Genomic DNA, 13,002 nt, shown 5'->3' with positions numbered 1-13,002 from the left:
AATTAGAAAATAACTTATTAACATTCAAAAAAGATTTACAAAGCCCATATCCATGGAGAATCTTCTTTTCTGACTCCAGAGCCATAACCAGTGGCGAAATAGCAGGGGTTACGGGGTCTATAGATAAAGATAAAATGTGATAAAGAGGCTTTAGAGGGCGTCAAAAGTTAGAAGAGGTTTAAAAAAAAAACACCAAGAATCGAAATTTCTTTCCTACAAAAAAAATTTGCAAATTGTTTGTCAAAAAAAAAATCAGTCGCCATGGATCACCAAAAAATATAATGAAGATGTGCCTAATCGAAAGACGATCTGAAACTCTTTTAACAAAGTGCTAATTTAAAAAAACACTTATGCAATTCTCTATTGAAGGGGTGCTACTAGTGGTCAGTCGCAACAAATGTTGCAATTAACCTCGTATCCTTTATTCTTCTTTGATAATTTATATATTTACGATATACAGTAAGCATGTTTGTTAGCAAGGGTGTAAATTGTAAGCATCTTCGTGATGTAAAATATAAAAAATGGTAGCTTAGATATTGAAGAATTTTGATTTAAAAATCGGTGTTAATTACATGAGGATTTTTGAAAATATTTTAGTTCAATAGGAAATTGATTTGCTCTCGCTCATTAGCTGAAATTGACTTGGATACATATTGTCAGGGGCGTCCGCTAGATTATATTTTGGGAAAAAATTATTTTTTGTGTTTTCTGCTCCTAATTTTTGGTTTTTATATCCATAATTTTTCAAAATTCTTTGACTTGAGGGGAAGCTATAGCCTTTCCGCCATGCGGATGCCTCTGGGAGAATGTTTTGCATTCCCTTCAAGCACAAAAAAACACTTTTTAATTCTTCATTTCTGTGTCCCGTGCTATAAACATGAATTGAAATTTAATTATTCAACAACTTGAAGTTTTTAATTATTTATTTCTTTAAAAAATATTTTTTTAATCGTAATTTCTAACTCAAACTCTATTTTTATCCGTTCTTGGCTACGGTGGTATTTGCATTATTTGAGAGATCGTACTCAATTCCAATTAGTCGGAAAACTACTGACTGGTATAATCGTTAGATAAATTCAAATAATAGCAAACATATGTTGTGTTAAATTTTGCCGTGTCTTAGTATAGGGATTTTTTTTTTTTTTGCAACTGTCCCTAGTAATATATTCTTATATTATATTTGGTATCTCATCATATAATGAATTATTGATCCCACCACATTCTCTACCAATAGTTATGGAAATGTCAGCATAAAAATAAATAGTCGTCCTATCTGAATAGACAGCATAATATTTTTGGTAATAGATCATACATTAAGTCTTTGAGTTATGAGGCATTTTTATTGGTTATTTGTGTAAAATTAAGTAGTTATATGATAAAAAGTAGCTTTATTCGAAGAAAATGTAAGATAAAATTTGTTAAAAAGTTATTATTAGTCATGTTATTACTCTGTACCAAAAAATATGTGCTTTTAATTGTCAGAATATCCCATAGGGAATATGAAACTTACATTTAAAAAAAGAAATATTTAAAAACATTCAGTGTCCTGAGATAGTAATTTGAATTTTTTTTTAATATAAAGATTATTGATACTATTCAGGTAATATAATAGACATTACATCACAAATAATTAATATAACTCAATAGTTATTTATTACGTATATAATAATATATCTTAAATATTCCGTACGTATACCAAATTGAAATGACGGAATAAATAGACATTCAAGAATTTTCAATATTTTCTTCCACGTCCGTATCTACATCATAATCATCTTCCATATCCTTATAGGACTCTCCATGAATCTTTTTGAGAATTTTTTTATTTTCATCTTGCTTGGAATGTAATGTGGACAATAAGCACCCTTGGAGTGACTCCTCGTACTCTTCCATTCCGTTAGTCATCTGGGTATTAAGAGATTTACATAAAATAACCTCTTTTTCCCTCATTTGAACCAATTTAGAGAGACTAGAGGACTCTTTTTGAAGATGATTGAGGGAATCAATTCCTTGAGAAAAGAATTTATTTTGTTCAGATAGGATATCTCGTTTATTCAGAGGAATCTTGGCTATGAGTAATTTAACCTTTCTATTCCCCAGCACTTTTTTCCAAATAAAGGTAGAATCCTTCAAACTATATACAAAACTTTCCCCCTGGTCACATTTTGATTTAAATACAACATCAATATATTCACGAATCACATCACTATCTTTTTTTAAATTTTTGCCCATGACTGCGCGGAGTTCTGAAGTTATGGAACCCTCATAGCAAGTTACAGTTTCACCTTCTTTGAGAATAATTAAATTAATGTCATAGTCTTCAATATCACGATAAGATGCCTTAACAAAAAGACGAATTCCATCTTCTCCATTTAATTCCACAAAGTTATACATGCCTAAAAATGAATCAAGTTTTTGTTAAGAATTTTGTTTAAAATATCTCATGCAGGGCAAAAGATAAGTTTATTTCTAGGAGATATTTTTTCATTAAAGATTTCATATACAATGACTTTATCATAATCATTTTCTTGGAGATATATGACACGATCAAGGAGTACAGAATATTCTATCAGTTTTTGAACATAGTCCTGAAGTATGATGACATATTTTAAAAGTGAGAAATTAGGTTCATGTTCTTTAAAAATTTCTCTTAGTCTATTAGATATATATCCTTGCTCAAATTTTGGATCGAAGTCAAATCTATCAAACACGTTTTGGATGTAGTCTTCAAAAGTCTTAATCCCATTCTTACGAACGGCCTTTCTCTTGGACTTATTGATGCTCATTTCACCAGAAAGAACTTCAAGAACGGAGCGATAAGTAAAAAAACGATGGCGTTCATCTAAAAGTTGGGATTTGTCATCTGATGCTACTTCTTGTGAAGCAAGTCTCAGTCCATATGGAGTGAATATTGAGGAAAAATCAATTTCCTGTAAAACAAAATGTCGACATTAGCTCAAATAGAAAAACAAAGATAAATAGTTACTTCTCTGAAGAATTTTGACATTGGAGTAAATGGCATTGACATTTTATGATAGCAGCATGAGACTACAGCAAGTGATGTAAATCGATCCCCATAAACAAACGCCTTTAACATGGTAGGGGTTAAGTCACCACAAGCATGAAGCCCAATCATACATGCTGAGCCATCCAAACGATCATCAATTAATTTATTCAAAAAGCCCTCTTCGTTATCTTTTAAATCAATAGCAACTACAGAGCGATTAGTGGGACTTTTACCAAAGCGGGATTTTTCAATTCCTAAAGTTTTATACCCATAAACAGTCTCCAAAATGTGATCTACATAACCTGCATAGAATAAGATGGGTTTATATCATTGTTTATATAGTTTTGTTTCTTGTATAAATGTACCTAATCCTGACCCAATATCCAATATCGACTTTCCACATTTTAATTTAGACAATATATCTGCGAATCTTACACATTCGTGAATTTTTTTAGGACTCATTCCTTTAAAGAGATCTTTTTCAGTAGACGGAGTATTATCGGAAAAATCATAGGAATGAATGACCTTGGTTTTTATAAGATGAAGGAGTTTCTAGATTTTGGAAAATGAGAAAAATATGAATTAAGGGTTAGAGTTGATGATGTTAAATCATGTTTTACATTACATTGCGCTTCTCATGGAATTTTATAAGAGCTTCTTGTGAAAAGTGATGGATAAAGGGATGATCATCCTTGTCTAATAATATTCTAATATTGGAAAAGTTGTAAATCCAGGAATAATCTTGGAGGAAAGTGACTAGTTCCTTGGCAATCTCCCTCATCGTTACTCGGATGATTTTGATCCTCCTCCAATATTCAAGAATGAAGAATACCTGTGTTGTCGGTATTGACAGCCACATATTCTATTATTATATAAAAGCCTTTTAAAACCTCGCAACCTCTACTCTACGTCTATATTTTTTCGTATTTATTTAATTATGAACCCTTATCTTTAGTTGTGTTATGAATATTTTCTTGAAGATTAGATGGGGTTGCTCATAATCTAATGTAAATAGAACATAAAATCAATTCTCAAAATATTTGCATTAAATAATGATATTTAATCAAATAGCAATTTAGATTCAATACCTAGCATGTGTTGATCTAATTTGTAAGTATTTATGGTTTACTTTAAAAAAGGAGGAGGGGATTTGTTGCATATATATATATTACATACTCAATTACATAGTAACATAATATATAAGTATTTTGTTAGATATTATTTGAATTTTAAAAAAGGTTGCTGAGATAATTTAGTTGTGGGGTTAGAAAAAGGGTTTTATGTGAATTGTTTATTTTGACGTCACTCCAAAAACATCAACATTCAACACACGGAAATTAAATGTAAAAAAAGAAGAATCTAAATCTGAATAGATAGTAACTATAAGTAATAAGTAATAACTCATAATTTTAAATTTATAAAATAACTTTGGAGAATCGACTTGTGTGCTCCAACTTGGAAGGCGAATATTAAAAATATAAAATCCGACTGGGTATTAACTATTGTTGACATGACGGCTACCATTGAGCTCACATCAGCTCGGAGAAAGCTCCAATCCGCCCTTGGTGTTAGTACACGTGATTATTTTTCCTTGATGAAGTCATGGTTTCGTAAACTTATAAGCAAAGAGGACTTTGACTCTGAGGCTCGCCGCCTACTCTCTTCAGACAAAATCCATCTCCATAATGAATTCCTCCTTGCCATCCTCAACAAATGTCAAACTCTGGCAAATTTCAATCAGAACAAGTTGCTCCTCTCGGATTCATCTCATCATCAGCAAAATGGACGCTTTCATAGCAATGACTCCAGGCTCAAGAAAGGAAAAGTCAAGAGAACCAAACCCAATCGTTTTGAGCATCGATTTCAAACTGTTGATATATCCCATGTTCTCTCTGATGCTGATTCCATCAGTGAAATCCACGAAGAAGAAAAAAATCTACGCTTTTGCGACCGAGAGGCAATATTACCCGATACAGGCCTTGTTCATGGGCGTATGCTAGTATCCGCATGGGAAGAGGGCCTTGAAGGTGTAGAGGATGCTGCTGTGGAATTAACACTGTCTGCAGTGGAGCATCAACTTAGGACTATCATAACACAGCTTGTGATGCTACGAAATGGTTATAAATTGAGAGACGGTATTCCTTTTTGTGCTGGAGCTATAGTGCCAGACCCCTGGCTCCTCAATTCTCAAAGACGTTTAAGACCTTATATTGGTCAAACGTCAATTGGAGAAGTTATTGAGCCCTTTGAGGAAGGAGAAAAGGAGGATCCTTTAGTTCCTACTAGTAGACTTCTCTTTGCTCAGAGTCAGCAAAGAGCAATGTTAGAAGTTGCATGTGGATCATCATCCTTAGGTCAAAGAAATATTCGTGGTCGTGAGCCTATTTCTCTTTTTGAACTCCTTGAACTCTTAAAAAAGTCCAAGCAACTCATTCCTTCCCACGTTGTTCATGCTCTCAACACTGAGCGTTGCATTGCTAAATTATATCATAAAGGACCCAATGAATGAAAGGCTCTGATAACAACACATACATTGGTCCAATTACAGTTTACAATATTTATAGCTTCACTCAATTAATGAATGATATAGTAGTAGCAAAGTTAATGAAAAAATAAATAGCAATATCCATGTATAAACATAAAATATTTGATTAAATTAGTTCATATATAAATCAACAAAATAAATCAGAACCCTAGCCTTCAAGTCCTTTCACAATATCGTCTATCGATAAATTTAAATATGTACTGTTTTTCATAATCATCAATTGATCTTTAGTTGCATTGGTTCGGTGCTTATGATATTTAATGTCTGTTTCGAATTTTTCGAAGGGTATGGAAATCGCTGAGGCAGATAACCATTTCATAGCTAGAACGGCAATTTGAGGAAATTGAAAACGGTGTTGTTTCCACCACTCAAAAGGATCTTTCTTAAAGCTAACAAGCATATCATCGTGCAAATAGTTGTTGACTTCTCTTTCTGCAGCAGAAAAATCGCTAGAAGAAGGCCTTCCTTCGTCATCAGGATCCTTCCACACTGAAGTAGTTGCTGAATCGAATATATCACAAGGATTAAATAAATCTGAATCCTCCAAATCATCCATATTTTCTTCTTTAAGATTAGATATGCACGCATTATTCTCCATTTTTAATTCGGCTACCTCTTTAATGAGGATGCTTCTTGTTTCATTCCTTTCCTCCACACTCAAATATTTCATTTTCCTTAGTCGGGGATCTAATACGGTGATCCATATAATACTTGAATCGAATGCAGAAAAATGACTCTCAAATAGATCAGACAAAGTGGAACGTATATAATCTAACTTTTGAATAGCTTGAGGGTAAAAATCGTTCTTTCCATATGTTTCTTTTAATTCCACAACTCTTTTTTGTAGAGGGCCTGTATACAAGTCACAAAATATTGTAGGATCCTGTAAAATACGAATATTGAAGCAAGTAATTAAAACCCAATCATTCTAAATGTACTTACCTTCAAAATTCTTTCGACTCTTCTTAAAATTGAGAGTGCATAAACAACTGTAGGGTTTTTTTCGTGATTTAAGAGAGAATGGACTTGATAAAAACACCCTAATAGAATATGTATTCCCTCAAGTAGATACCATTTTTCTTCACTCAGAGTAGGTAAGTCTTTCCAGTCAAATTCAGCTAATCCGGCAGGTGTTTTTAAATGTTCAAGAAAAATATTTATAAGATTCTTCAACTTAATAAGCTTGGAAATCACATCGTAGGAAGAGTTCCATTGAGGACGAACATCAAAGTATAAAAGCACAACTTCCATTTTAAGAGCTTGCCCCAACTCTGTAATTTTTTCTTGTGCCATTTTTGAAAACTTGATATATCTTGCAATAGTCCTCACCTCCTGAATTAGTTTACGAATTTCTATGACTAGTTGGGAATGCAAAAGTTCAGAGATATTTATTTCTTCATGGCTCAAGATATCTTCTTCATTTAGATCATCTCCATCAAAAAATGAATCATCACAAAGAAATACACTTGCAATACGCCTTAAACCTCTCCCAATACAGCCTAGATGTTTAATATCCATAGCTTTACAAGCAAAAATAACACTTTTATCGTGATCGCCCGTAAGAGCAGCCATAGTCGCACGAGGGAGACCCCATTTATGTAGAGAGGCTTCAAGCCATGCTTGAATGGACTCTCTCGTAAAATTCCCATGCGTTAACTCAACTTCAAGAGTTAAGCGTTTAAGATCGAAGTCCGATGTGAAATACCTCATTATAAGTTCTAAAACAACCATATCTCCTTTTCCCAGATTCCATGAGTTCATACACAAACAAAAATAGCGAACATCTCTAGAAATTGTTTCCAACATTTTCTCAGATACACTTTTTGCGAGTTTTCTCACCCTTTTTTCAACCGTTTTCCCATCAGGCAATGTGAATTCACCTTTGAAGTTACATAAAAATTGAACTAAATCCTGAAAAGAACTATTTTCAACGATGTTGAAAGGCTGTAAACTCTCCGAGATCCATTTTATTAGAACTGCATCGCCAATCTTTTGATGGTCTTTATTAAGTGATTTTAAAAAGTCTTTGGCTTCTCTGAGATCCTCTTGAGAGGATGAAGAGGGATCAGGAGGAGATTCAAAAGGAAAAGGAGAATCTTCTTTTTTTAACTCTAGAAGATCTCTATGATGTGACATCATGTGACGCTTAACTCCTTGAATATTTCCCAGAGTCCAGGTTACTTCTTCATCACAAAGTGTACACCATGAGCCCAGTGCATCAGAGGCCTTCCAAGTCTTTCGCTCGTCTGAAGGGGCAATTAACTTGATACATTGCCAATATTCTGGTCGGCGAAGACGAACTTGATTGAATAACGGGGGTGTGGAACGTCTCTTATGCTTCCGATAGAAGCTTGACCCTTTTTTCTGCAGAGAAATTCCTTCTTCCAGCTTTGTTCCTAAGCTGGAAAGGACTGGGAGTCGAAATCCTTGGAGCAAATCCTGATGGTATGTCTCCATATGACGATGAATCCCAGTAGATTTCCCAAGTCGCCATCGCACTTTTTTTCGACATACCATGCACCAGGCGCCCAGGGCATCTGCCGCCTTCCAATTACGACTCTCATCCTCGGAAGGGGAAATAAGCTTGATGCATTGCCAATATTCAGGCTTGCGTAAACGGGTTTGCTCAAAAAGTGGGGGAGTCAGGGGTCTTAAGCGGGAATTATTTGGATGAACTGTCTCACCTTCCAATTCACCCCCTCCCCCGCCATCCATTTCAAACTCCGCTATCACTTCGTATGTTTGCATAGCCATACTAATCTCAACAATCAACCTGCTTTAACACCCAACAACGTCCTACTTCGGAGTTCAGGCTCTGTTTTACGTCAAAGCACTAATGACGTCATTTACTCTAAATTAGTAGGGGGGACTGCTCACGGTTCACTGGTTCCCATATTCTGCGTTTTCATGTGACGTCACCATTGGTAACAACCAAGTTTAATAACAATGAAAAGACTTTAATCTTACATTCTATCAAAAATATATTTCTCCATTGCCTAGTTTTATTATATATGTGACCCTAAAATGTATTAAAAATAGGCTATTTCATCGTTATACAATCTTATTTCCATATTGTAGATAAAAATTAACCATTGGAATGGAACCAATAAGATATTTTTCTCTTACCATCGTACATTTTTCGTCCCTATTCGATCCTCAAAAAAATAATTGGACAAATTTAGACATTTTATTGAGATTATTAGTGTATATTACTTTGATGATATTCAAATATCAGTGTTTATCATTGGCATGAAGTACTATTCAATGCAAGTGTTATGGCTTTTTATTTATAAAGCCACTTGATTAAGTTTAATCAAGATTTATTGGAAATCTTCCAATTTTATGTAGAAAAAATATTGACTACGACCCCCAAGATGGGGTGCAAATATGATGCAATTTATGACGTCAATAAAAACACTCTATATAATACAATATACTCCAGATTATTCTTTCAAAGTTATGGGTCCAGTGACTTCATTTTACTTTTATATTTTTTCGACTTTTTAAATTGTTCTAAGTATAACATGCATATTTTATGTTTGATTGACCTATATCAATTTGAAGGATATTCTTTAGTTTAAAATGATAAACAGATTCAATAATAATGACCAATGAATTGATAAATTTCTATTAATTAATCAAATAAATAAAAAATGAAACTATAATTGATTAAGATGCCCAAAAATTTATATGCATATTTTTAGGTAAGACATCCAAGTTTCACTGGGTTAAATTTATAAAGCCAACAAAATTTAAGTAAACAATTAATTATATAAAAAGTTCTATTTACTATTATTTAAAAAAAAGTGACAACCTGCTCTGGTCTCCCCTAACACAAGAACTTATATAATATGTTCGATGTATTTTTCAAAGAAAATATGTATGTATGTTCTTTGGTAATTTGAGTAACGATGAGTTTCCTTCTTCCGTCCACTCCTCGGAGGAACCTTTGAACTTGGGTAACAATTTATACAATGAGGCCAACAATCCCACCCCCCCCAGGTTGGGAACAAATCTTCTATAATAATTAACCATCCAAATTAAGTTATGCAAGTCTTTACCTTTTCTGAGTCGATCAAGCATTCTCATCTGATCGAGTTTTTCTTGGATGGGACGAATACCGTTTTCGCTAATGACATGTCCCAAAAATTCAATCCTTGCTTTGCAAAACTCACTTTTCTCTACACTATAAGCAAGATCCTTATCCTTCAGAACTTGAGGAACCTGCTTGATCTGATTGTGATGCTCTCTTTCTGACAGCGAAGGCACCATTATATCGTTGATGTAAGCAAATACAAAATCTATCTGTCCAAATAACGAATCCATCAACCATTGGAATGTATTAGAGGCATTACAGAGTCCAAAGGGCATCCTCGTAAACTCATACAATCCGGCGCATGTAGTAATAGCAGTTTTCTTGGCCTACACTCGACATAGGAAACTTATAGTAGGCGCGCTTGAGGCTCAATTTGGTGAAGTATTTGCAACTTCCAATATTTCGAATGAAAAAAGTCTCTTAATTTTATCTTGTGTTGAAACGGAAATTTTATATTTATTCATGATTTTCGCCTTTATATCAGAATAAGGCGTTCTGCTTGGGGTTTCATCATCAAAGAAATCCAGGACTCCTTCGTCAATCGCCGATAGTAGGTGATTATAACTTTCCGATTCCTCCATTACATAATACAAACTGAATTGTGCTTAAAGACGCTGGAACCATGATTTGGGCTTGCTCGGCCAGAAGGGACAAATCTTTAATTGGGCTACTACGTGAGAGACTTCAGGACTTGGCTTAGACATACTCATGTCAGGGTCACCAGTTTAGTGTTTCCAGAATTAAACGCAGTAATTTAAGGCTTGCACTTCTTTATTTCAGTATCCGAATAAAACTGCGAGGTACAATCAAATGTCTCAAAAGATATCAACTCGTGTAGCTATAAGTAGATATTGACCATCCAACGAGCTATTTTTTTTTTTTTATCATTGTCTCCACCTAAAAATACAATAATAATATTATCCTATATAATAAATAATAATATATGAGCTCCATGTAGTCATTTTTCATAACTTTACATAGCTCAATGTGATAATATTCTAATAAATCTTCTATTTCTGAAACTTGTAGGTTCCCTTTTACTAATGACTATAAGGAGTCTATTTTGAAGGAATCTATATTTTTCCAATGATCTTTTAATTTTTGAAAGAGAGGAATATTTGGATTTCTTGTTACAAGTTTGATTTTCACTTCAATCATACTTTTTAAAATCAATTCATAAAGATGATGACGACAAGGAAATAAAAGCATTTTTTTTTTTTTCAAATTTTTGCTCCAGTAGCATAACGGTACGATTAATACGACCAGTATTTGAAGCTGTGGTATCACAGCAGAGAACTTGCACATTTTCTTTGAGTTCCTAGTATAGGATTGTTTTCCTTATGTAAAGACAATCGGCAAACTTTCTTCTTTCATCTTCCAGTTATTCAAAGCAGGCAGTAATTTCCCATCCAAAGTAAGCTACAACATCAGGTACTTGGTCTTTAAAATCAATTTTTATGGCGTTCGCCCGATCTTTTCTTCGATCAATACGTATCCTTTCGATAGAAGATTTATTAATAGGAAATTCATGAATATCCAACCCTTATGAATCAATAGTTGCTTCAAGAATAAAGACTGTATCTCTCATACTTAATTGACACCTATCTAACGCAGCTACTAACTTTGGAGTAATAAAATCTTTCTTAATCATTTTTGGGTATTTATTTCATGTGAAATTAGATTGAACTTGTTTAGATATAAATCAGAAAAAAATTCAAATAGATTGTATATTATTTTGGAGATCCTAGTTTGTAATTGCCTTTGAAGTTGAAATCAAACAAGGTAATTACATTTCTCTAATATAAATTTTAAAATGTAATATATAAAACCTAACTGTCTTCAAAATATACTAAAACTTATTGGAATACTATTATGGTGTATTAAAAAAGGTATTATTTATCAATTCTGAAAGATAAACTCAAAGTCATTACTTTATATAGAGTAGGGTAGACCGAAGAAAGTTGAAATACGTTTTACTGAATTACTTGGAGATACTTCAAATTAGAAAAACCAAAGTTTTACACTAGAGAAATACATCTATTTACGAGTTAAAATATATTTATGATAAGTACTTTTGGTGTACATCTTGGTAAACATCTTTTAACGCTTTAGTGGAATCTTTATTTTGAGTGTAAATATCCCAGTTCACCCTGCGATCAAGTCATCGAATAGACTTTACGCTGTCGTCGGCACCTGTTATTGACTTGGTCTTTAAGAATTTTTTTTCTCTCCATATTTGAGTAGCTGAGATCAAATATAACAAATTTTTTTCTTAAAAATTTGAAATGCCCCATTTTTTTCTATGTCTTGGGACACCGTTATGTTCACTACTCAGGAATTAAATAATTATGGCAACTGCTATGGAAAAGAAAATTCATTCTTCAGGTTACCAATTCCAAAAAAACGGGCCAGCTATAAAATTCCCCAGATTTACTTACATCACTGAATAGGATGGGACCGGACTGTACTGCGGTCCTAAATAAGGACCGACACAATATTAGTTATAAATATTTATACAATCAGCGATTTTAAGAAAAAATTGCAAGATAAAAAAAAGAAAAGTGTCTAAATAGAAGAAATGGCAAGATTCTTTTAATCTGATTAAAAATCACCAATATAATATTATATATTATTAATATATAATAAGAGAAAAGAAAAATAAACAAACACGACAGCAGTTCCAATGAAAGGACTGCAAATCACTTAATTCTCCGTTATTAATTACGATATCATTAGACATGATGGAGTATTCATATTGGACAAGACTCTTGGATTGACGGACAAGTATTTGCAAAAAACTATACAGGAGCAGCGATTTCCAATTAGTTATGATCCAGGATGTGTCAGAAGAAGAGTTTGGGGGCTGTGGAGTGACAAACCACTGAGAGGATTCGGGCAGGTAGTCAAAGGTCGAGTCGTTGGAGAGTGCGAGGTAAACTGTAAAGCTCAGTACAGTTGGAGCAATCTGAAATTGCAATACAACGATGGTCTTCGTCTCTTCATAAACCTTCTTTCTTACCCAAAGAGAACGAAAAAGGCTGCATTACGTAGTTAACTAAAGGACTCGAATTCTCGAAGTTGTTTATCTAGGACTGTAAATTCATACTTCCAATATATCAAGCCAAGTATGAGAACCATAAAAAGTGACTTATGTGCTCTTTCAACGAATTTTTAAGTGTATTTTTCTAGTATGATACAATGACATTTGAATATGTAACTACGTTTGTAATAAATAATAATGGTCTTCAGTGATATTTATCAAACAATATGAATATTATAACTCTATATATTCATTCATTTTAATTTAGAATGAGAATCCAGCTCCAACTTCATTAACTTGTAAAACAAATATTA

The 13,002-nt window shown here is 33.3% G+C and overlaps 3 protein-coding genes across 5 annotated transcripts; 1 reads left to right on the top strand and 2 right to left on the bottom strand.

The window, feature by feature from the left end:
• Nucleotides 1-2,396: 2,396 nt before the first annotated feature.
• LOC121119132 (methyltransferase-like protein 25B) lies at nucleotides 2,397-3,967 on the bottom strand. Of its 2 annotated transcripts, none has more exons than XM_040713767.2 (4): nucleotides 3,633-3,967; nucleotides 3,373-3,559; nucleotides 2,987-3,309; nucleotides 2,397-2,930 (listed from the first exon to the last, which is right to left on the bottom strand). In XM_040713767.2, exons 1-4 carry the CDS (start codon nucleotides 3,864-3,866, stop codon nucleotides 2,442-2,444), a joined length of 1,233 nt encoding a protein of 410 aa, XP_040569701.1. In that variant the 5' UTR covers nucleotides 3,867-3,967; the 3' UTR covers nucleotides 2,397-2,441. The 2 variants fall into 2 exon arrangements, with proteins under 2 accessions (XP_040569701.1, XP_040569702.1); XM_040713768.2 differs by having other exon boundaries at nucleotides 3,628-3,871.
• A 550-nt stretch (nucleotides 3,968-4,517) lies between these two features.
• LOC121119133 (transcriptional adapter 1) lies at nucleotides 4,518-5,711 on the top strand. The gene has a single exon (XM_040713769.2). The coding sequence runs from the start codon at nucleotides 4,518-4,520 to the stop codon at nucleotides 5,514-5,516; it is 999 nt and encodes a 332-aa protein (XP_040569703.1). The 3' UTR covers nucleotides 5,517-5,711.
• On the bottom strand, nucleotides 5,641-10,485 carry LOC121119129 (E3 SUMO-protein ligase ZBED1). Of its 2 annotated transcripts, none has more exons than XM_040713765.2 (3): nucleotides 9,614-10,485; nucleotides 6,495-8,707; nucleotides 5,641-6,435 (listed from the first exon to the last, which is right to left on the bottom strand). In XM_040713765.2, exons 2-3 carry the CDS (start codon nucleotides 8,304-8,306, stop codon nucleotides 5,701-5,703), a joined length of 2,547 nt encoding a protein of 848 aa, XP_040569699.1. In that variant the 5' UTR covers nucleotides 8,307-8,707; nucleotides 9,614-10,485; the 3' UTR covers nucleotides 5,641-5,700. The 2 variants fall into 2 exon arrangements, with proteins under 2 accessions (XP_040569699.1, XP_040569700.1); XM_040713766.2 differs by having other exon boundaries at nucleotides 6,495-8,697; nucleotides 9,614-10,445.
• Between the last annotated feature and the right edge of the window lie 2,517 nt (nucleotides 10,486-13,002).

This window comes from Lepeophtheirus salmonis, chromosome 5 (assembly GCF_016086655.4).
Source record: "Lepeophtheirus salmonis chromosome 5, UVic_Lsal_1.4, whole genome shotgun sequence".
In the NCBI taxonomy this organism is placed as follows: domain Eukaryota; kingdom Metazoa; phylum Arthropoda; class Copepoda; order Siphonostomatoida; family Caligidae; genus Lepeophtheirus; species Lepeophtheirus salmonis.
Note: the sequence above shows the minus strand (reverse complement) of the source record. Positions and strands in the feature narration are given on the sequence as shown.

Excerpts from the sequence above, each read along its gene's own strand:
- LOC121119132 (XM_040713767.2), bottom strand. The coding sequence starts at position 3,866 with ATGTGGCTGTCAATACCGACAACACAGGTATTCTTCATTCTTGAATAT. Across the intron at positions 3,560-3,632 it reads AATTCCATGAGAAGCGCAAT|AAACTCCTTCATCTTATAAA; the intron begins GTAATGTAAAAC and ends TCCAAAATCTAG. Across the intron at positions 2,931-2,986 it reads TGTCAAAATTCTTCAGAGAA|GAAATTGATTTTTCCTCAAT; the intron begins GTAACTATTTAT and ends TTTGTTTTACAG.
- LOC121119133 (XM_040713769.2), top strand. The coding sequence starts at position 4,518 with ATGACGGCTACCATTGAGCTCACATCAGCTCGGAGAAAGCTCCAATCC.
- LOC121119129 (XM_040713765.2), bottom strand. The coding sequence starts at position 8,306 with ATGGCTATGCAAACATACGAAGTGATAGCGGAGTTTGAAATGGATGGC. Across the intron at positions 6,436-6,494 it reads GAGTCGAAAGAATTTTGAAG|GATCCTACAATATTTTGTGA; the intron begins GTAAGTACATTT and ends CGTATTTTACAG.